Source organism: Gigantopelta aegis, chromosome 10 (genome assembly GCF_016097555.1).
Source record: "Gigantopelta aegis isolate Gae_Host chromosome 10, Gae_host_genome, whole genome shotgun sequence".
NCBI lineage: Eukaryota > Metazoa > Mollusca > Gastropoda > Neomphalida > Peltospiridae > Gigantopelta > Gigantopelta aegis.
Genome location: NC_054708.1, coordinates 34,575,466 through 34,599,729, shown reverse-complemented (window position 1 = coordinate 34,599,729; position 24,264 = coordinate 34,575,466). Strand labels below are relative to the sequence as shown.

Below are 24,264 nucleotides of genomic sequence, written 5' to 3'. Positions count from 1 at the left end.
TCTGAATGTAAACCCTGATAGAACAGACTGTCTGAATGTAAACAGTGACAGAACAGACTGTCTGAATGTAAACAGTAATAGAACAGACTGTCTGAATGTAAACAGTGGTAGAATGGACTGTCTGGTTATACAGATTTAATGCATACTTTTGTCAATAGAAAAACAGCCTAAGCATTGTAGACAGAAATCATACCTTAATTAATAATAAATTTTTTGTGTGCATTTGAAAACTTTCTTATAATTTTTATAAGAACGACAAACATACACAGTAAAACCTGTGTTTTGTGGTCACCCAAGATACTGTGGTTTCAGTCAGACTGCTCATACATACAAGTATCAATACATTAGGATAATAATGAATGAATGAATATTTAATGACACCCCAACATGTAAAATGCATCAGCTATTGGGTGTCAAACTATGGTAATGCAAACAAATAAAGTGATGCTCAACATCAATACAAAAATTCAAGATTTAAATAAAAACACAATGTAAAGAACTGTGCAAAAACACAAATATCACAGATAGATACTGACTTTTACTCAAAATTTCAATTTTGTGCTGTATTGGCCATTCTCAGAGAATGTTATACCCGTGCACCACAGTGAGGTTACAGCACGCGCAGTTGTTAGGATAATAAGACAGCCACTAAATAGAGGTGCCTGCTCATCTTGAGTGATCGCATTATTATTATTATTATTATTATTATTATTATTGCCTGCTGCACAATGTACATATACGCATGTGGTATGATTCCATGTGCTAAAACATGAAGTGTATTGGTCATATGTGCTTAGGTGCAATGATGCATGTAAATGTGTACTCAACAGTGTATTACAATTTACATGCAGATAATTGTACCCATGGTTCAGTGTTAGTTTGGTGTGTGGTTCAGTGTTAGTTTGGTGTGTGGTTCAGTGTTAGTGGTGTGTGGTTCAGTGTTAGTGGTGTGTGGTTCAGTGTTAGTGTGACATGGTTGAGGGGTGTGATTCAGTGGTAGTGTGACATGGCTGTGGGGTGTGATTCAGTGGTAGTGTGACATGGTTGTGGTGTGTGGTTGAGTAGTAGTGTGACATGGTTGTGGTGTGTGATTCAGTGGTAGTGTGACATGGTTGTGGGGTATGATTCAATGGTAGTGTGACATGGTTGTGGTGTGGTTTAGTGGTAGTGGGGTGTGGTTCATTGGTAGTGGGGTGTGATTCAGTGGTAGTGTGACATGGTTGTGGTCTGGTTTAGTGGTAGTGGGGTGTGGTTCATTGGTAGTGGGATGTGAATCAGTGGTAGTGTAACATGGTTGTGGGGTGTGATTCAGTGGTAGTGTAACATGGTTGTGGGGTGTGATTCAGTGGTAGTGTGACATGGTTGTGGGGTGTGATTCAGTGGTAGTGTAACATGGTTGTGGGGTGTGATTCAGTGGTAGTGTGACATGGTTGTGGGGTGTGATGGTTGTGGGGTGTGAGTAGTGTGACATGGTTGTGGGGTGTGATTCAGTGGTAGTGTAACATGGTTGTGGGGTGTGATTCAGTGGTAGTGTGACATGGTTGTGGGGTGTGATTCAGTGGTAGTGTGACATGGTTGTGGGGTGTGATTCAGTGGTAGTGTAACATGGTTGTGGGGTGTGATTCAGTGGTAGTGTGACATGGTTGTGGGGTGTGATTCAGTGGTAGTGTAACATGGTTGTGGGGTGTGATTCAGTGGTAGTGTGACATGGTTGTGGTGTGGTTTAGTGGTACTAGGGTGTGGCTTATTGGTAGTATAACATTGTTGTGGAGTGTGGTTTAGTGATGGTATGGTGTCATTCAGTGGTAGTGTGACATGTGATTCTATGTTAGTGTGACATGGTTGTGGGGTGTAGTTTAGTGGTAGTGTGACATGGTTGTGGGATGTGGTTAGTGGTAGTGTGGTGTGTTTCAGTATTAGTGTGGTATGATTCAGTGTTAGTGTGACATGGTTGTGGGATGTGATTCAGTGGTAGTGTGACATGGTTGTGGGGTGTGGTTCGGTGGTAGTCAGACATGGTTGTGGAGTGTGATTTGTTGGTAGTGTGACATGATTTGGTGGTAGTGAGACATGGTTGTGGGGTGTGATTTGGTGGTAGTGAGACATGGTGGTGGGGTGTGATTCAGTGGTAGTGTGACATGGTTGTGGGTTGTGATTTGGTGGTAGTGAGACATGGTTATGGGGTGTGATTCAGTGGTGGTGTTGCATGGGTGTGTGGAATGATTCAGTGGTCGTGTGACATTGTTGTAGGATGTAGTTCATTGGTAGTGGGATGTATCCATTGTTCTATTGTTTTTCAAATTTCAATAACCTTTGTACATTTATAAAACAAATGTTTCTGGCTGGAATTAGCAACAATTGCAAATGTTTGAATCAATGTATTTTATGTTATTTTAAAAGTATTATTTTATGTATTGTACTGAAATGACAATAAAGATGCGGTTGTTAGATTTTCAAATTGTAAGTTATAATATTTGAATTTCAAATTATAAGTTGTCCATTATAACGTAATTATACATTGTCCCAGTTTTGTGAAGATAAGAGTGCATCCTAGTTTGGTATATTTTATTAGTGAAGTACTTATAGGTTATGTGGTGTGGTTTAGTGGTAGTGTGACAATTATATACGGTACTAGAATTCAATAGTTTGTATTAGTATTTCTTCACTTTCTCTTTGATCTTTTACAAATATTCTTAAATTAAAGAGAACTGGGTTATAAAAATTAGTTGGTATTAATAATTGGTTTTGTGTTTTACTTTTACAGATAAAGGTTTTAATAGTGTTTAGGCCTTTAAAAAATGTGTGTTTCAGGGAATGTATCTAAAACAACAAGGTAATGTCATTCAGTTTTAAGACATTATTAAAGTGTTCAATTAAAAAATTAAGTTTTGTCTTGTTTTGTTTTGTTTAATGACACCACTTGAGTAGATTAATTAATTAATCATTGGCTATTGGATGTCAAACATTTGGTAATTCTGACACAGTTATCAGAGGAAACCCACTACATTTTTCCTAATGCAGCAAGGGATCTTTTACATGCACTTTCCCACAGACAGGAAAGCACATACCACAGCCTTTGACCAGTTGTGGTACACTGGTTGGAACGAGAAAAAATCCACCAAGGTAAAAAAACCAAAGATTTTATATTGTATTTAGCTTTACTGTCTTTACATTCTCACAACTTGTATATTGTCCATGCTGCTGTAGAAAATCTTATATAAAGATTATTCCATGTTTTATATATTTTTGGTAAAGTATTGGTTTATGATCTTCAGTTATATTACTGTCTTACACCAAATATTTGTATTCAGTATTTCTTCTTTATTTTTATAAATTTGTTTGTCTTGAATCTTTAGCTAACTTAGTAATACATAGAGATTATTATACAAGCTTGTATGTTGTACTGATTTTATGAAACGAATGTCAGGATTATTTTATTGCCCGAGCGAAAGCGAGGGTAATACATGAATCCTGACACGAGTATCATAAAATCAGTACGACTCACACTGAGTGTAATAATTTCTTTATTATCCATATTATTATTATTGTTGTTTTCTTTATTAATAACAAGACACAACTCAAAATGTTTCAGCCATAACAAGGAGACGACGAAATGACGTCATATTTCAAATGCACAGTCTGAGCTAGGACTGGAGAAGCAACGTCATGTTATGATATCGCTTCCCACAATTACGGTTATTACACTTGTTATTACGTATGATTATTATTAACTCGGTTATGTTGAACCATATGGATAATAAATTGGTTTATGACCTTTAATTATATTACTGTCTTACACCAAATATTTGTATTCAGTATTTCTTCTTTATTGTTATAAATTTGTTTGTCTTGAGTCTTTAGCTAACTTTGTAATACATGTACATAATTTGCACCAAAAAAAAATTGTTAATTTGTTTTCTTTTTAAACTGAATAAAATGGAATCCATGTTTTAACAAAAGTCTGTCCTTATTTCTGTTATTACATTGAATACATATGTCCACTTCGAATTGATAGCTTCCCCCCCCCCCCTCCCCCACCCTTTACCTAAGTCACTGCTCTCTATCTCCACTCCTACTTATCAGAAACATAGGGCCGAATTTACAAAGCCTGTTTTTCTTAAACACAGGTGTTTAAGCATTGTAAATGTATGTAGTTACACTTGTGTAAGACATAAATGCAGGTGTTTAAGCATTGTAAATGTATGTAGTTACATGTGTGCAAGACATAAACGCGGGTGTTTAAGCATTGTAAATGTATGTAGTTACACGTGTGTAAGACATAAACGCAGGTGTTTAAGCATTGTAAATGTATGTAGTTACACGTGTGTAAGACATAAACAGGCTTTACAAATTCAGCCCTTTGAGTTTGGCAGTTCTAAACAGCTACCATTGAGCCTGGTTTACATAAACTCTGTAACATGCTGACTCATGCACATCGACATAAGACTAAACATTTGTTTATGGGACAATAGTCGAAGACAGTGTGCATCAGACTGGTGACTGATTGAAATCTGTTCAACTTTGAGTCTGATAATATGCAGGCCCTTGGATTTGACAGAAACTATCGTTTCTGGTACTGTGTCGGTAAAATCATGAAAATATTTTTTGTTTCCCATGATTATTATATCAAGTATGACTATTCAACAAAAACAATATATATATAATTATTTTTAAAAAACAGTTTAAAATGGGTTCCTATGATCACAAGGCACGGAACTAAAAAAGTGTTTCTGAAAAAATTTGAAATCCTATGACCTTATATTGTCAGTTCAAGTTGAACTCCGTTCGTACATGACTAGTATTCAGTTCCAGATCTCGTGGACAATTTCAAATCTGTTCTTTGATTTGTCTTTCAGAACTGGCCAAGCAGACGATCAGTATTTGTGGACATCTGGCGGGCCCGGGCCGCGCTACCCTTGTGACCAGTGTCAGAAGGCTTTCACACGAGCCTACGACCTCGCCAGACACAGGAAGACTGTGCACCTCAAAGATGGAAACTTCCCATGTTTCGCGTGTGAAAGGACGTTCATACGAAAAGACAGCCTCACACGACATTTGAAAACATTCCATAACACATAACTGGCTTACGAAAAGACAGCCTCACACGACATTTGAAAACATTCCATAACACATAACAGGCTTACTGGGTTCATCTGATTACCAGCCATTATTACCAGCCATTATTACCAGTCATTATTACCAGTCATTATTACCAGCCATTATTACCAGGCATTATTATCAGCCATTATTACCAGTCAGTATTACCAGCCATTATATTACCAGTCAATATTACCAGCCATTATTACCAGCCATTATTACCAGTCAATATTACCAGCTGTTACCGACTGCTTTTGTTCCACAATTCAAGTTCATTTCACCTGAAAATTGTATATTCATGATCACCTGTTAAGGGTCTCAATCCAAGAACCCTGAATATTAAAAAAATGTGTCCACAGAAGTTCCTTGCTGTATGTGAACATTGTCAACATGTGGATGCATAGAGGACATTTTTATTTAACTTGGATTTAGTTTAAATATTTGAGAATGACTATAAAGTGAACAATCTGAGATAATTTAGAAAAGAAATCTTGGCAGTGCACTCATTCAAACATCAATTCAATTCAATTTATTCTCATTATAAACAATCTGGTGTCAACAGAGATAAAAAATCATACAATATCAATAACAACAACAACAACAACAACAACAAAAACAACAATTAATAGTAATAACAATAGTAATGTACAGGCCAGATGGAGACACAAAATTTGTATTCCATTTATAGGAATAAAATGACAATATAGTAATAATTTAAAAGTAAATTATAAAAATAAAATGGTCAAAGTACTTGGAAATAATTAATCATCAGAGTACAAACTTTTTGAAGTATTTAAAAAGCTACCACCTATGTCTGCAAGTAAACATTTGTAAATCAATACTTCCCTTGATACAGAATCAAATGCAGCTTTAATATATACTCTTCAAAAAAGGTAGGGGAACCTGAAGTATCAACTATTAGACCGAACATACGTTTTGACCACAGACATCCTAGTAAAGAATGTTCAGGTCTGTTTATTAACACACCGAAACACATTCCATAGTTTGTACATGCATCACACAGTTGCCCCGTACACGTACGTGGGGTGTCATTCTCGATTTTGACAATTTCCAGGAAGGTCCATTAATCACTGTGGAACATTATTTCTGTCAATCTTTTTCATTCTGTTGATCATACAGTTGTTATTGTTTTGTTTTTAGTAATTTTTATTGTTTGAATTTGCAATTTATTGATAAAAAAACGTCAACTTTCAAATTTCACTTCTGATTCCAATCATCCTTTAAGATCTTTGGTGGTCATAAAACCTACTGTAATACTGAACTACCGGTTGTAATGTTTACCCAATTAATTCACTATTATCATATAACCATTCCTCACAGCTAATATACCTTACAATTTTGGCAATTGTAAATTCTTATTAGAGTTCCCTTACTATATATATGTAGTATAGTATATTTTTCAACCAAGGTCTTTAATGCATATATATAATCAGCTGTACAACTTTGTTTTTTTAAACCAATCTGAGAAATTGGAATTAGATTGTGTGACTCTGCAAAATCACGGAGCCTATTATGTAAGATACTGCAAAACAGCTTGCAAAGTTTGCTTTCTACAGGGATACTTCTGTAATTACCTGGGTTGTATTTATCTCTTTTTTTATGAAGGGGTGTTACGAAATTATATCTCCATGAATTTGGGAAAATGCCTTTAACCAAAATGAGGTTGAAGATCTTAAACAGAACATGAACTGTTTGTCATTGACTGTCTTTTAGCATTTCATTTAAAATAAGATCTGGACCACATACTTTGTTATATTTTAAGTTTGAAATAGCCTTTACAATTTCCTGTATAGATATAGATTTAGTTAATTCATTGAATATGTTATCCTTAATTGAATTGACATATTCGTCCATATTTAAAGAAAGGTCACTGTCAAGAGTTGGTTTCTTCTCCATAAGTTGAGTAAAATGAGTAACCCATTCATCGATAGGAATAGGATTTAAATTAGTGCTGGTTTTTTATTCTTTTAGTTTACTGAATAATTTTCAAAAAGGATGGGGGTTTAAGTTGATTTGGTATGCCTTGTTAATATAAATTCTTCTTTTTTATTAAGCATTCTTTTATATTTAGAGTGAGTAGTTTTGAATTCATGTATAGTTGAGGAGAGAATGGGTCTCTATGCAATTTTGGAGTATAACAATTTCAAACCCTTCTTAAGGGTTGCACAATCTGAATCATACCAATGTTTTGATTTTCTGCTTTGTTTGTTAGAGCTCTCTTTGAAATTGTTACTACGTTGCTTCTTCCATTTTAAGTTGGCAATATTAGCGGTGTTTATACGTTGCTTCTTCCATTTTAAGTCAGCAATATTAGCGGTGTTTATATGTTGCTTCTTCTGTTTTAAGCCATCAATATTAGCAGTGTTTATACGTTGCTTCTTCCATTTTAAATCAGCAATCTTAACGGTGTTTATACGTTGCTTCTTCTATTTTAAGTCAGCAATATTAGCAGTGTTTATACGTTGCTTCTTCCATTTTAAGTCAGCAATATTAGCGGTGTTTATATGTTGTTTCTTCCATTTAAGTCAGCAATATTAGTGGTGTTTATACGTTGCTTCTTCCATTTTAAGTCAGCAATATTAGCTGTGTTTATATGTTGTTTCTTCCATTTAAGTCAGCAATATTAGCAGTGTTTATACGTTACTTCTTCCATTTTAAGTCAGCAATATTAGCAGTGTTTATATGTTGCTTCTTCTGTTTTAAGTCAGCAATATTAGTGGTGTTTATACATTGCTTCTTCTGTTTTAAGTCGGCAATATTAGTGGTGTTTATACGTTGCTTCTTCTGTTTTAAGTTGGCAATATTAGTGGTGTTTATACGTTGCTTCTTCCATTTTAAGTCGGCAATATTAGCAGTGTTTATACGTTGCTTCATCCATTTTAAGTCGGCAATATTAGCGGTGTTTATACGTTGCTTCTTCCATTTTAAGTCAGCAATATTAGCGGTGTTTATACGTTGCTTCTTCTGTTTTAAGTCAGCAATATTAGTGGTGTTTATACATTGCTTCTTCTGTTTTAAGTCAGCAATATTAGTGGTGTTTATACGTTGTTTCTTCTGTTTTAAATCAGCAATATTAGTGGTATTTATACATTGCTTCTTCTGTTTTAAGTCAGCAATATTAGCGGTGTTTATACGTTGCTTCTTCCATTTTAAGCCAGCAGTATTAGCGGTGTTTATACCTTGCTTCTTCCATTTTAAGTCAGCAATATTAGCGGTGTTTATACCTTGCTTCTTCCATTTTAAGTCAGCAATATTAGCGAGAATATATATATATATATATCAGCCGTGCGGGGGCGTGTGGAGTAATAGGGATGAAGACGAAGATAAACGAAAGGGAACACAAAGAGTGAGAAATGCACGCTGACATATGCACACATGCATAGTATTCAATATTAAAATAGAACAGATAGGTTTAACATGATACTGTAAAACGGGATATTAGCAATGCAAAAGCATTACATAATTGAAGGGAAAATGTTCTGGAGACTAGGAAAAAAGAGTACTAGAAAAAATAGAAATAAAGAGTGAAAGATGGGAAAAAAACTTTCTTGAAAGATAAATCTGATCAATGAAATCTTAAAAACAAAAGAAATTGTAGAAAAATTGCAAAAAACGTATGCTTATTAACATATTCGTATATTCATATAAGTGAATTTGTACAATTTATTTGAAGAACTGTTGCCAAGGTTCCCTCTGATCATCGAAGTCTTTATATAGGCAATTTTTATAAAATATGTATTTTTCAATCTGCATTTTATCAATAATCTTTGCATTGCGTTTTTATTTAATCTGATCTTTTGTAATTTTGTTCTGTATACATGTATATAATACTTTATATTAATAATCAGACAATTAATAAAACAATGCTTTTTCTTTACGATACCAAATAAAACCATGTTTTTATCCAATTGAAATTGTTCACCTTTTTTTAAATGTCCATTCTCTACTGTTTTCCATAGGACTGTAACTTTAGAGCACTCATAAAATCAGTGTTCAAGTATTTCTGACATAACATGGTTACATGGCACAAATTGCAAATATTAATTAGAATCAACATATTTTACTTTATTTAAAAATATATTTGTAGCAGTTATCCTGTGTAAAATTTTATACTGAAACCACAATAAAGATGGGTCTTTAATAGTTTTGAATGGTAGAGCATAATACTTTCCCCATAATTGTGAAGTGAAAGTCAAACCCCAGTACTGAATATCTTTGTTAAGTTTGTTTTGTTTCACGACACCACTAGAGCACAGTGATTAATTAATTATCAGCTATTGGATGTAAAATATTTGGTAATTCTGACTCGTAGTCATCAGAGGAAACCAGCTACATTTTTTGTATTAGTAGCAAGGGATCTTTTATATGCACTTTCCCACAGACAAGAAAACACATACCACAGCCTTTGACCAGTTGTGGTGCACTGGTTGGAACGAGAAAAAGAAAAAAAAAACCAATCAGTTGAACGGATCCGCTGAGGTGATTCGATCCTGCGTCGTACGCAAGCACCTCAGGCAAGCACTTAATCGATTTAGCTAAATCCCGACCCCCCCCCCCTTTTCCAACAGAGCAGAAGTCTGGCTTCTGATTGGTTCATCCATTAAAGTGACAACTGGATAGGTGTTGGGAATACTTATAAACAATTCTTTTACATGAACATATATTATGATCAATATCCTTTCATGGATAGAACTCTCAGAGGTTGTGCCCACGACAAGCGTGCTTGAACACTTCTCTGATGGAAGTATGCCAAAAATTACCCACACCCATACCCAGATGATCAAAGTAATGTTTAGTGTACATGTAACACCTCTGTGTATTGTACATAATCACTGAGTAATGTGGATCACCAGTGGGCAGATTGTATGGCTGCTGGGAATGATAAATTGTATTACAAAATATAACATTATTTAACAATTCGTATCATTAAATGGACCATCAACAATACTGTTTCTTACACACCTGTTGGTGAAAACATTATTATTTATTTATAACACACATCATAAGATTGGTTTCTCCAAGGTGGATGACCTGGTGCATGACTGAAATTGATAGCTCTGTGACATATAAGCTAATTTTAAAACTGATTGCTCAGTGACATTTAATCACAAGCACCATAAATATGTTTTAATTGAAAAAGATGTTTAATTTTGTTTTAAACCTGGTTTTGAGGATTTGTAAGAAATAGAATACTACATTTGTGTCCTTTGGATGCTACATGTATTCATCTTACAACTTGTTTAAAAACATATCCAACCCACTTTTCTTGCTAGATATGTTCTGATAACTCATAAGATAAATGGTATCTAGTGACCACTCATGTAGTATATATTCTTTATTCTATAACTTACCCATGATATCCATGTCATAAACCCATGTGATAATTTAGTATATTAACCCGGTTAATAATAGTATGCAAATTTGCAAGGTCTCTAGGTAATGTGTAGCTGTGGATGGGTCATTTGCTTACAAGTTAACAAGACCTGTACACCTCAGCATAACGTTTTCAAAGATTTAGTTCAAAGAAAGAAAAAAATGTTTTATTTAAGACGCACTCAACACATTTTATTTACGGTTATATGGCGTCAGACATATGGTTAAGGACCACACAGATTTTGAGAGGAAACCCGCTGTCGCCATTACATGGGCTACTCTTCCGATTGGCAGCAAGGGATCTTTTATTTGTGCTTCCCACAGGCAGGATAGCACAAACCATGGCCTTTGTTGAACCAGTTATGGATCACTGGTCGGTGCAAGTGGTTTACGCTTACCCATTGAGCCTTACGGAGCACTCACTCAGGGTTTGGAGTCGGTATTTGAATTAAAAATCCCATGCCTTGATTGGGATCCAAACCCAGTACCTACCAGCCTGTAGACCGATGGCTGCCACGACGCCACCGAGGCCGGTAATTTAGTTCAAATGCGTGACGTCAAACTAATTTGTGTTAATTGTGATGACATCATATTACCGATGCTGGCTACTTTAGTACTGTGATTTACTCAAAATTGAATTAAATGTTATTTTAGAAGTGTTATAGGATGAAAAGAATTCACTACTCGTGTTTTTTAATATGTAAAATATCAACCTCATCTAGTTAATCGGTATTTGTCTCGGCAGAGCCTTGACAAATATCGATTAACATAGACTCGGTTGCTATTTTGCTATTAAAAAACACTCATGACGAATCCTCTATATAAGTATCTGGACATGTACCGCTGTTAACATTAGAAGACAATAAGTAACAAAGTAAGGAAGGAAATATTTTATTCAACGACGCACTCAACACATTTTATTTATGGTTATATGGCGCGTTAGACATATGGTTAAGGACCACACAGATATAGAGGAGAAACCCGTTGTCGCCACTTCATGGGCTACTCTTTTTCTATTAGCAGCAAGGGATCTTTTATATGCACCATCCCACAGACAGGATAACACATACCACAGCCTTTGATATACCAGTCGTGGTGCACTGGCTGGAGCGAGAAATAGCCCAATAGGCCCACTGACAGGGATTGATACCAGACCGACCACGCATCAAGCGAACGCTTTACCACTGGGCTATGTCCCGCAAAATAATTAACATGACTGGACAATAATAGTAACCTTACAGAGTAATTGGTACAATCACTGGACAATAATAGTAACCTTACTGAGTAGTTGGTACAGTCACTGGGCAATAATAGTAACCTTACTGAGTAGTTGGTACAGTCACTGGACAATAATAGTAACCTTACTGAGTAGTTGGTACAGTCACTGGACAATAATAGTAACCTTACTGAGTAGTTGGTACAGTCACTAGGGCAATAATAGTAACCTTACTGAGTAGTTGGTACAGTCACTGGACAATAATAGTAACCTTACTGAGTAGTTGGTACAGTCACTGGACAATAATAGTAACCTTACTGAGTAATTGGTACAGTCACTGGACAATAATAGTAACCTTGCTGAGTAACTGGTACAGTCACTGGACAATAATAGTAATCTTGCTGAGTAACTGGTACAGTCACTGGACAATAATAGTAACCTTACTGAGTAATTGGTACAATCACTGGACAATCTGTATTTTCACTGAGCAATTTGTATATGATTACTGGACAATTTGAAACATCACTGAGCAGTTTGTCTCATCAGTGAACAATTCTTACTGTGGGTTTTGATCATTTTCAGTTCTTGTATTTGGGATTTGTGTACCATTCAAAGGTGTTTCTTTGCATTCAGTGTGTAATATAACTGACATAATTTTAATTGTTTATTTGTTTGGTATGTTGTTGTTTTTTGGTTGTTTTTATCCGTTCTAGTTGTGATGACATCAGCAGTGTAAATTTCTAGACATTCCATGAAAAGACGTGATAGAACTTCATTTAACACAAGACAACAACATTGCATATTTCCAGTTCTATCATTTCTACGACAGTAAAGGCCATAAAATGTGCTATCTGATGTTTGAGAATTCCGACGCCATATAACCATAATTAAAATGTGCTGAGTGAGTCGTTAAATAAAACATTTCCTTTCTTCCAATGTTTGAGAAAGTGCCTGATAAAAGATTATGTCTTGTTAATTCGCAAGAGTAGCATGTTATGTCTGTGGGTTTGTTTTGTTGTTGTTGTTTTTTATTTGGGGGGGGGGGGGGGTCAGTTAGTCTTTTTTAGTATCTAAACATGGCTAGCTCTGGGTCAGCAGAAAATTTCGCCAAATTATCTATTAACCTTCAAAACTGGCAAAACCCAGAAAATTTTTAACAAAATATCAATTATTACATGAAATTATTTCGCCAAATTATCTATTACCTTCAAAACTGGCAAAATCCCAGAAATTTTGTAACAAAATATCAATTATTACATGAAATTATTTCGTCAAATTAAAATAAAATTTGCCAAATATTTGAAATTTGCAGCTGGCAAATTTGGCGAGTGCCAGAGCTAGCCCTTTTAAACCAAATGTCGAAAGAAAGAAAGGAATATTTTATTTAATGACGCACTCAACACATTTTATTTACAGTTATATGGCATCAGACATATGGTTAAGGACCACACAGATTTTGAGAGGAAACCCGCTGTCACCACTACATGGGCTACTCTTCTGATTGGCAGCAAGGGATCTTTTATTTGCGCTTCCCACAGGCAGGATAGCACAAACCATGGCCTTTGTTGAACCAGTTATGGATCACTGGTCGGTGCAAGTGGTTTACACCTACCCATTGAGCCTTGCGGAGCACTCACTCAGGGTTTGGAGTCGGTATCTGGATTAAAAATCCCATGCCTCGACTGGGATCTGAACCCAGTACCTACCAGCCTGTAGACTGATGGCCTGCCACAACGCCACCGAGGCTGGTACCAAATGTCGAAGTAACTATATAAGACACTAGTAGAAGGAAGAAAGGAAATGTTTTATTTAACGACGCATTCAACACATTTTATTTACGGTTATATGGCCCCTGCGTGTGCTGTAACCTCACCGTGGTGCAGGGGTGTAACATTCTCTTTGAGAATGGCCAATACAGCACAAATTGAAGTTTAGAGTAAAATTCGGTGTCCGTAAAATTCTGTGATATTTGTATTTGTATGTTTGCACAGTTCTTTACACTGTTTTTGTTTAAACCTTGAATTTTTATGTTGATGTTGATCATCACTTTATTTATTTGCATTACCATAGTTTGACACCCAATAGCCGATGTATTTTTCGTGCTGGGGTGTCGTTAAACATTCATTCATTCATTCATTACGGTTATATGGTGTAGGACATATGGTTAAGGACTACACAGATATTGAGAGAGGAAACCCGCTGTCGCCACTCCATGGGCTACTCTTTTCAATTAGCAGCAAGGGATCTTTTATATCAACCATCCCACTGCTACGATAACACATACCACGGCCTTTGATATACCAGTCGTGGTGTACTGGCTGTATCGAGAAATAGCCCAATGGGCCCACCGACGGGGATCGATCCCAGACCGACCGCACATCAAGTGAACGCTTTACCACTGGGCTACGTCCCGCTCTACACTAGTTGATGTCCGTTATCATCATAAACAAATGTTTTCTTTATTCGGACACTGTCGGCAAGTATGCAGATAACAAGGAAGTGTTGACTTCATTAATTATCACCAATATGGTACATTCCTAATGAAGTATTAATACTTTTTCATTAGGAATGTACCATATTGGTGATCAATTCCAGTTGTAACAGAAATGCTTACAGTCATGGCTGACAATGTATTCTAGTGGCTGAAAAAGATTACGCTTTATAATTATCAGTTTTGATTCAAATTACATTTTATTATTAGTTCCGGCAAGAGTAACAATATGTTTCTGTATAATAATTCTGCCATTTTTCTACTTTTTTTTCGATTGGTTTATACGAACTGATGTTAACGGTTACAATCAGCAAATATGCTTACCATTAAGTTCGAAGATCATGTGACCAATTTACCAACATAAATTCTGTATTGAAAGTATTTAGGGTTCAGTAGTTTGAGGTAACAGCTGTGATTTAAAATGGCTATAAGTTTTACAATTATTAGTGTTTTTTAATCACAAATGTGTTTCTCTTCACAGTGTGTGTGTGTGTGTGTGTGTGTGTGTGTGTGTGTGTGTGTGTGTGTGTGTGTGTATTTGTTTGTCTTCCTGTGTTTGTGTATATATATGTCTGTGTGTGTCTGTTTGTGTGTGTGTGTGTGTGTGCGTGTGCGTGTGCGTGTGCGTGTGCGCGAGTACATACATTAAGAGCTTTCTATGTTAATCCATACAAGTTGGGACGGCAATGGAAAATTGCCAAGTACACATTTCAAGATTTGAGGTTCAGTTAACTCATATTTATAAACATTTATTATCGTAAATTGAATACAATTAATACACACTCTTGTTAAACATTGATAACATTGACTTCACTAACAGGTCAAAATATTATTATAAATGATGTGGTTCAAAATAGAGCTTTACTAACAAAGAGAGACCCATATGCATGCCCAGTCAGTCTACATTTCCATGGTAAACACAAAACGTTTGCCTTTATGATCGTTGATTCTAAAGTTATGCTAATTTCTTTTGGCATGGCTACCATTAAAACCAATTTTTTTTTTTTTTTTTAGCTTAGTAGACATAGGCCTACTGAACCTTTATCTATCCTTATACAATGTTTGTATAGATTGCATGTATTTCTGTCAGTTGTTAATTGGTAACTTTGACATACAAAATTCAATAGTCTGACAACACAAATCTGAGAGTTTCCCCACCCTTAAGCTAAAGCACCTTCTCATTTTGTAGTTGTATAACTGGCAGCATAAAATATACACAATTGTTATTAATTTAGTAAGAAAATCACAAGTAGCTTCAAAACACTGATTTATTTAAATAATGCACAGGTCAACATACTTATAATCGTCAGAGAGAGATTTAAAAAGGCATTTCTACTGGTTTATATTTAAAAGCTAAAACAAAGAGTAACCACATGAAAATGGTAGTGTTATGTGTCTATATGCAACACGAACATGGCACACAAAGTACATTTTTCTTGATGCTGAAATACTTTTTCCATTTAACAAATACTACTACTACTATTAAAATACATTTTCCATTTAAAAATAACATATTTTTAAAAACAACTATATCAGAGTCACTGTTCATTTATTATTTTCATCTTTATTTACATTTGAGTACATAAACAAGTGGAATGTTTTGTTACTAGTCCCCTACCGGTTCAACCAGAGGGGACTATAGGTTTCATCTCCATCTTTCTGTCTGCCCGTCTGTCCCACATGTTTTCCGGACTTTTTTCCAGAAGGCCTTGAGATATTAACCTAAAATTGTGTGTATAGCTTTATCATGTACTGTTACAGTGTGAAAAAAGTTTTTCTGCACTTCTATTTTAGAAGGCCTTGATATACTGAACTGAAATTATGTATATAGCTGTATTATGTACTGTTACAGATGAAGTTTAACTTTCATGGCAATTTACCCATTTTAGACAGAGTTATGGTCCTTGAATTTAGGAGATATGGAAATTTGTTTTCCTCACTTTTGCAGTACCTGAAAATATCGAGGTGAAATTTTGTATATAGCTTTATCATGTACTGTAACTGATAAAGTGGAACTTTCATGGTGATTTACCCAGTTTTCACAGAGGTTTGGCTCTTGAATATAAGAGACACAAAAAATTGTTGGGTCAGGTTGGGACGTGTATTGCTTTAGCAATACTCTCAAGATGCTTGTTATTTTTCATCTTTATTTACATTTTAGTGCACAAATACGTTGAATGTTTTGTTATTAAAAATTACAATATTTTATTATTAAAATTCATGTGAGTTAATAATTAGTTGACCTATCTAATGGATTTTGTTTTATTTCAGACAAAGGCTGACTGGATCTTACGGCCAGACATTCTGTGATGTGTGCAACAAAAGCTTTTCCAGGTCGGACCATCTAAAACGCCACCTAGAGACAGTTCACATCCGGTCGAGGTTTTACTGTTTCGCTTGTGCGAAGATTTTCACCCGGAAAGATAACCTCAAAGCCCACATATTGCACGTGCATGGCAGAACAATCTTTGATACAAATAATGGATAACAGTTAAAAACAATTAATTATGCTCATTTCCAAAACACAATACATGTACAGTGAAGTCTCTCAAGACCAGATCATCTGTAAACCGGAATTTCTTCAAAACCAGACATTTTACAGAGTCCCTTTTCAAAAACCAGGACAGAACTTAACCTGTCTAAACTGGATCCCTCTTAAAACTGGACATTTGTCTTGGTCCCAACGGTGTCCGGTTTAGCAGGGTTTCACTGTATATCCATTTTTATATCATTTTGAGAAAAAAGTGGTTTTGCTGCAACATATCACACAAAGCACAGTTTTAAGAACCTGTTCAGTTGGCGTAGACTGTGTTTTGATGGAAACTTTATTGTTGAATTGTTGAGTTGCATTAACGTCAGTATACCATTCACAATCTGGAAATTCGCCCATATCACAATTTGGAAATAAACTCTTCTATTATGAATACCGGTACTGTTGTTGAAAAGTATTTTGAACTGAGATATGACAGAGGTATGTAACAGAAGGGAGTGAGATACTGGGAAAAGGAGTGGGTGGGTAATCCAAAGGAATAGGGCCTTTACGAGTCCAAAATATTGGACTCGAGTACTCAAGAGTCAAACTTGACCCAGACCCGAGTACCCAACACTTACCTTAGATGATAATGAGACTAAGGAATAAAGTAAAATAGTATTATGCATCTTAATTCCAGTGCCAAAGATGGATGCCAAATGATACCATTCTATTGCATTCCACATATTCGACTTTTGTTTTCCCTCAATCTTATAGCCTGATGTAACAGGCGGGAAGCATATAAGACAAAATGACATAAACAATATAATTAAATGAGTGTTCTTCCTTGCACGGGTACTCAAGTCCTGTGTACGGACTTGAGTCTTGTTAGACTTGGCCCATGCCCAAGTACTTGAGTATTCGTGGAGACCCTACAAAGGCATACTGCCTTGTGAAAATTTGAACTGGTAGATTGACGTAAGAGCATTCTAGAACATTTTATTATTGTATCTATTCAAAATAAGGATAAGCATATCATATAGGGCCTACTTCACATTGGGTATGATATTTACGAGATAGTTCAATGTTACATGTTTAATTTTGGGATGTTTACCACAATTTGTTGTTATTCTCCACTTAACTGTTGCTAAATTATGTGGACAAATTATGTGGATTGAACGGAATCAGTCTGACATGAATGTTTGAAAGCCTTCGTCAACACATTGGCCTTGATGTTGTCTCTCGTGTATAGTCAGCGACTTTTTATAGCGAAACGACTTCAAGCACAGGTGACACGAAAACAGCGTTTTGTGACCCTGTATGTGCAGACTGAGGGAATCTTTTCGACTGAATGTTTTCATACAGATGTGGCAGGTCAGTTTGTCTCTACTGACGTGGAAATTACGAATGTGACGTAACAGGGCCGACCTGAAGCTGAAGATTTTACCGCATGATTGACAGACCAGATTCTGGATCCTAGACCTAAAAAGACAACAAAAGACTGGTTTCAGAACATTCTAACAATAGACTGGTTTCAGAACATTCTAACAATAAACTGGTTTCAGTACATTCTAACAACAGACTGGTTTCAGTACATTCTCACAACAGACTGGTTTCAGAACACTCTCACAACAGACTGGTTTCAGTACATTCTTACAACAGACTGGTTTCAGAACACTCTCACAACAGACTGGTTTCAGTACATTCTCACAACAGACTGGTTTCAGAACACTCTCACAACAGACTGGTTTCAGTACATTCTCACAACAGACTGGTTTCAGTACATTCTCACAACAGACTGGTTTCAGTACACTCTCACAACAGACTGGTTTCAGTATACTCTCACAACAAACTGGTTTCCAAACACTTTCACAATAGACTGGTTTCAGAACACTCTCACAATAGACTGGTTTCAGAACATTCAAACAATAGACTGATTTCAGAACATTCTAGCAATAGACTGGTTTCAGAACATTCTCATAATAGACTGGTTTCAGAACATTCTCACAATAGACTGGTTTCAGAATATTCTAACAATAGACTGGTTTCAGTACATTCTCACGATAGACTGGTTTCAGTACATTCTCACGATAGACTGGATTCAGAATATTCTAGCTGAAATTGGGGTTACCTTCAGCCAGACCGAGTAGAAAAAACATCCGCTAGATTGGTTCGTCATGAACCAATCAAATAACGAAATGTTTGCTGGCTGAACTTCGGGCAGATCTTACTGGACATTCTGTATGTCCTTCATTCAACCAATCAAAACAGTGCTGACCTAATTATGGTTAATTAGAAGAGTGTTCATGGAAACCAAGGCAAATTCACTTTTTGTCAAATTTAGTTAGGAGCATTATCAGCATCCATTACTAATACTGTGTCCATACATTATAACTGTAGTAAATTAGTAAAAATCATTAAATTCTTCTCCAACAGTGAAAAGTGTTGTTAAGTATTGCATGGCTGTTTAACATAGATGCTGCTGGTAGACCTGCTATAGCCTACTAGTATTTTCTAATTCATATATCACTGCTGCCCTCACACTATTCCTATCATAGCTAAAGTCCACCTGATGATGCACTGACTTTGGAAATTTGATCCAGCCATTAAAATCACCACCCTGATAGTCATTATGTCAACAAACTAAAACAAATTTGTTACTGGCGATAATAGGGCTGCATTCAGCCAGACTGAGCAGAAAAACATCCGCTAGACTGGTTTATGCACTTCACAGTAAACCAAATGACCCCATCTCGAACCAATCAAATAGTTTGCAAATGTTGGCGAAAACGTTCGCTGGCTGAAATTAGGGCTGATATTCCTTATTATTAAGATAAAATTCTAGATATACGACTCTCAAAACAGCAAGCACGACTCGTGAGATATGATTGCAAACTTCACTCGATGAGATATAAATCAAATTTGATAAAAAAAACCATGAAATATCCTCTATTTATTGATCAAGCCTCAACCAGTAGCTGAGTATTGAGCATCTAGATAGTACCTGGTCCTCTAACAACAAGGCGTGGTATTTCTGTGTAAACATTAGTTCCTTAATCTTACTTGAAATAAAAATTCATTTATTTTTTGGGTGTATATAACCATTTGTAAATTCATCAAGCACTCCACAACACAAAACTTTTAAAATCTTATTTGGAGACAGCCGATGTTCTTAATGAGATGAAGCAAAGGTATTCGGCTCCTGCTTGGAGTTTATGGGTGTTTAGTTAGTACCACTGAATGAAACTAGTCTTTGGTGCATTCTGTATTGTTGTGTATAGTCAGTACATTTATATATACAACAATACAGGGTATGTTCATTACTCGTGTACCCTGTATTGTACATAGCCAATACATTCGTATATTCAACAATACAGGCTATGTGCATGACTCGTTCCACTGAGTGGTACTGACAAAAATTCTATGAACTCCAACCAGGACCCAAACACCCGTGAGATGATGTGTCACAGATCCAGATAATCCACAAAGATGTTTTTTAAAAGATACTTGTAAGATCCCAGTAATGTAAAACTTCTATGTGTGCTAAATGGTTATATCAAGACAGTTTCTCAAGGTTCTATGGACATCAGAACAAACAAGAACACACAGATGTACAGAAATTTATATTTAAGAAATACCCCAAATAAACATTTAAAAAACACCCAAAACAAACAAACAAGTAAACAAAAAACAAACAAACACCAAACTCTGATGATTTTAACCACAAGTAGTGTACAATGTTTTTAGATGGCTATATGTTGACACCAAACTCCAAATATATTACTTTTTCTGTTAGTACATGTACATATCAAAACGTAACCACATGTCAAGGCAAGTCAACAAAAAGAGCAATTAACTTTATAAACAATAGTTGTATCAGTTAGATTTGTGCGGTAAAATGTTGGTAACAAGAGTACACTTAAAGGGAATATTTTTGTGCAATTAATAAATGTTGTGTTTGACAAAAAATGGAAATGTGTGTAATTAATAATGTCTAAACTTCTTGTTCACGTTCTTAACATTTATGGACAGAAGAGTAATTTTGACAAATATGCATTAAATCATAATAAAATTTAAAAAAATAAAAAAATTACCATTTTTGTTTTTTTAAATGCCAAATCTCAGTTTGACAGGTATACAAGACATTATGAGTGTTCATATAACTTTATGTGATAGTTTTTAAAAACATGTAATTTTGTGTTACACACATCTCCTGCTGTCTCTTCACTGAAGGTTGACAAGCCTGGCAGTATTTTAAAATCTTTTGTGTGGTAGTTTTCACAAAATATAGAAACCCTGCATCCTGGAGATTATTATAATATCATGTTCGGTCATGTGGGATAAAAGTACACCCAAGGTGATGGACATTTTGTATCATTTAAAAGTAAGCTTTGTATCAAAGTGAAAATTTAACCTTTAATAAAGAACATAATATTCAATGTTGAACTTAAAAAGTGCTTGGCATAGAGAGGAATAGTTTAAAAATTAAAAATCTTCTTTTTTGCCAATCATTCATTCATTCATTCAGGAACATCTTGCAGTATACTAAATAATAATAATAATAATAATAATAATAATAATAATAATAATAATAATAATAATAATAATAATAATAATAATAATAATAATAATAATAATAAATAATAATAACAATAATAATACTAATAATAAAATTAATAATAATAACAAATAATATTAACAATATACTTTTCTCCATTTGAATTACTAAATGCATTAATTTTTCAAGTAATTACAAACTTTTAAATATTAAAAGATGTGGCCTGTGCGTTTTATATGCTGGTCAAGGCCGTATTTTCTGCTGAATCTTTGTCCACAAGTTTGACACATAAACTGTCTCCCTTGGTGTTCTCGCATATGATGCCGGTAGAGGGCAGAGCCTTTTGTGTAACAATTATTACAAATGGGGCATATGTGTTCCGCTTGAGAAAACTCCATATTCTCTTTGAAGAACGCAGAATTTTGTAAATTTCTGAAAACAAAACAAAAAATATTGTTTATTTTCCCAATACAATTATTATTATTATCATTATTATTATTATTACTACTACTACTACTACGGTGAAACCTGTCTAAACTCGACACCTACAATACAAAGTAAAAAGGCCGGTTTTAATATATATATATATGTAAATCATTCCATTGAAACATGTACTTTACTGACCCCTAGATTATGAAGACCTTAATAGGCACATCAAACAAATATCACCATTAAAAAACTACAGTGTCTGAAGAAGGAAAAATCAACATGATGTAATGTCCTGCACATCACTGTTGGGGGGAAATCCTGTATGCTGAGTGTGGGTGTCTTCAAGTCACCAGGTGCAGGAATTTTAAATCTATCAGCCATGCTTGTTTTCATAATAGACCATCAAAACCATTGGCAGCCACCAGTATTCCTGACTATTTTATTTATAACCTACTGTAGTTGGAGGTTTTAAATATTTGTAATATCTGGAATTATCATCCAGCTTGCACAATCTGATTAAAATTAGCTCTGCTGGGTCTACCAGTAGATCTAACAGCATTGCGTAGACTCCCATATCCAGGTGACATTTCATCTATAAATAACAGTTTAAATATCGACCAATTACACCTCACCTTCTAAAGTGTTATTCGGGAGCATACAAATTCTAAAAATATCGGGCGAGACTATTTATGCAATAGGCGAACTTGTTGGTCTATTTCTTCATTGAAAAAACAGGGGGGAAAGTGCAGTAATAAACTCTGGATTGTATACTAGTATAAACATATTTTATGGCTATACCATCACGATTTTTTTTTTCGTCTTGAAACTAATTTTATATAAATTTTTATATTGCAATTAGTTTCCGGCATACTTCGTAATTCACCTGAATCATTTCACATACCCTCAGCATAATCCCGAATGTTTTCAAATTCTTTTCAAATCACTGGCATGATTTTGCAAGTAAGGTTTTGATTGGTCAAATGAAAATTCAACTGAACATGAGCTCCAATGGGCTGCTGTTAGATCCACATGTAATAGTGGAGCTAATTTTAATTAGATTGCAGCTTGCACATATTTATTTTTGATACTAAAATGTTTTTAAATGACATAATTACTTAAGCATCTAATTTCTTGCATTATTTTCTAATCCAGATGAATACAATATGTATATTGGATGTGTTCCTACAGTCTGGTGGTGGGACATAGCCCAGTGGTAAAGCGCTTGCTTGATGTGTGGTCGGTCTGAGATCGATCCCCGTCAGTGGCCCATTGAGCTATTTCTCCTTCCAGCCAGTACACCACAACTTGTATATCAAAGGTTGTGGTATGTGTTATCCTGTCTATGGGATAGTGCATATAAAAGACCTCTTGCTACTAATGGAAAAAAAATGTAGGTTTCCTCTCTAAGACTATATGTCAAAATTACCGAATGTTTGAATCCAATAACCGATGATTAATAAAGCAATGTGCTCTAGTGGTGTCGCTATGCTTTTATTTTTTCCCCCTACAATCTGTAATTTAGCATAGTATTTAGCTAGTAACTCACTCCAAGGTAGATAATCAAATCTGGACAAAATGGTTCTGAATGTAGTATAACCGGTAAACTTAAATTGCATTTCATGGGAGCAAACCAAGTGATTAATTTTTAACAAAGATTTGATCTGGAAACCTAAATATATGTTTAACAAGCTTATTGTTATGTATAAATAAGAACAGAATGCACAATAGTGACAAAACATTTAATTGCATAAAACTACAAATTTGTCTAAAATATAACTTAGCACCCTAAAAATATGTCAAAATGACAATAAAAATCAAGGTCTTTTAAAATTTGAGTTTTCTGAATTTCATACATGAAAAATTAACTATGTTAATGGAAATTAAAGACATTAACCTAAAATTGACACATTGTATTTTTAATATAAAAATAAATAGCTATTAAAATCTAAGTTCAGGTTGCCTAGATATATTACCATATTTAAGAGCAGTTGTATATGGCAAGTCAAACACCATGTAAAAAAAAAAAAAAATCAAATCTTTACAGTATGAATTATGGGCCAAAACCAACTTTTCCTCAGTGCTAACTTTTATTCAAACTCCATTCTGAGCCATGTACAATGATTTTTGTCAAGATCAAGGACATTGTGAACTTGTATGGTCGAGTGATGGCTAATTAATCAATCAGTATAGTTTAATTAAATTAAATGACAAAATCCTAATATTTTTATTATGCACTGAGTATGTGCTATAGGGTGTATACTACCAAATCAAATCCTATGACCACATTAACCCAATATTAGTACATTTTATTTTTAATATAAAAATAAATTGCTATTCAAATAACATATAAAAAGAAATTATTCAAATCTTTACAGTATGAATTATAAGCCAAAACCAACTTTCCTCAGTGCTAACTTTTATTCAAACTCCATTCAGTGATTATTGTCAAGGTCAAGGTCATTGTCAAATTCCATGGCCAAGTGGCCCTTAATTAATCAAACAGTATAGTTTAATTAAATTAAATCACAACAATCATAATACTTTTTATTATGCACTGAATATGTGCTATAGGTTGTACTTTTCCAAATAAAATCCCACAGGTGACCATG

The 24,264-nt window shown here is 34.8% G+C and overlaps 2 protein-coding genes across 3 annotated transcripts in view; one reads left to right on the top strand and one right to left on the bottom strand.

The window, feature by feature from the left end:
- LOC121382870 (zinc finger and SCAN domain-containing protein 10-like) overlaps window positions 1–16,686 on the top strand; it is a 110,648-nt gene extending 93,962 nt beyond the window's left edge. Inside the window, exon 5 of one of the 2 annotated variants that reach the window (XM_041512537.1) lies at window positions 16,470–16,686. In XM_041512537.1, coding sequence (XP_041368471.1) covers window positions 16,470–16,686 — 217 coding nt within the window. Of the gene's footprint in view, window positions 1–4,856; window positions 5,146–16,469 lie in introns of those variants that run through there. The other variant, XM_041512536.1, reaches the window with a different exon arrangement.
- Window positions 16,687–18,020: 1,334 nt separating this feature from the next.
- Window positions 18,021–24,264, bottom strand: part of LOC121382869 (putative uncharacterized protein DDB_G0290521) — a 91,559-nt gene continuing 85,315 nt past the window's right edge. The window contains exons 5-6 of the mRNA XM_041512508.1: window positions 21,427–21,658; window positions 18,021–18,150 (exon numbers count right to left, since the gene is read on the bottom strand). Coding sequence (XP_041368442.1) covers window positions 21,436–21,658 — 223 coding nt within the window. The 3' untranslated portion in view covers window positions 18,021–18,150; window positions 21,427–21,435. The remainder of the gene's footprint in view (window positions 18,151–21,426; window positions 21,659–24,264) is intronic.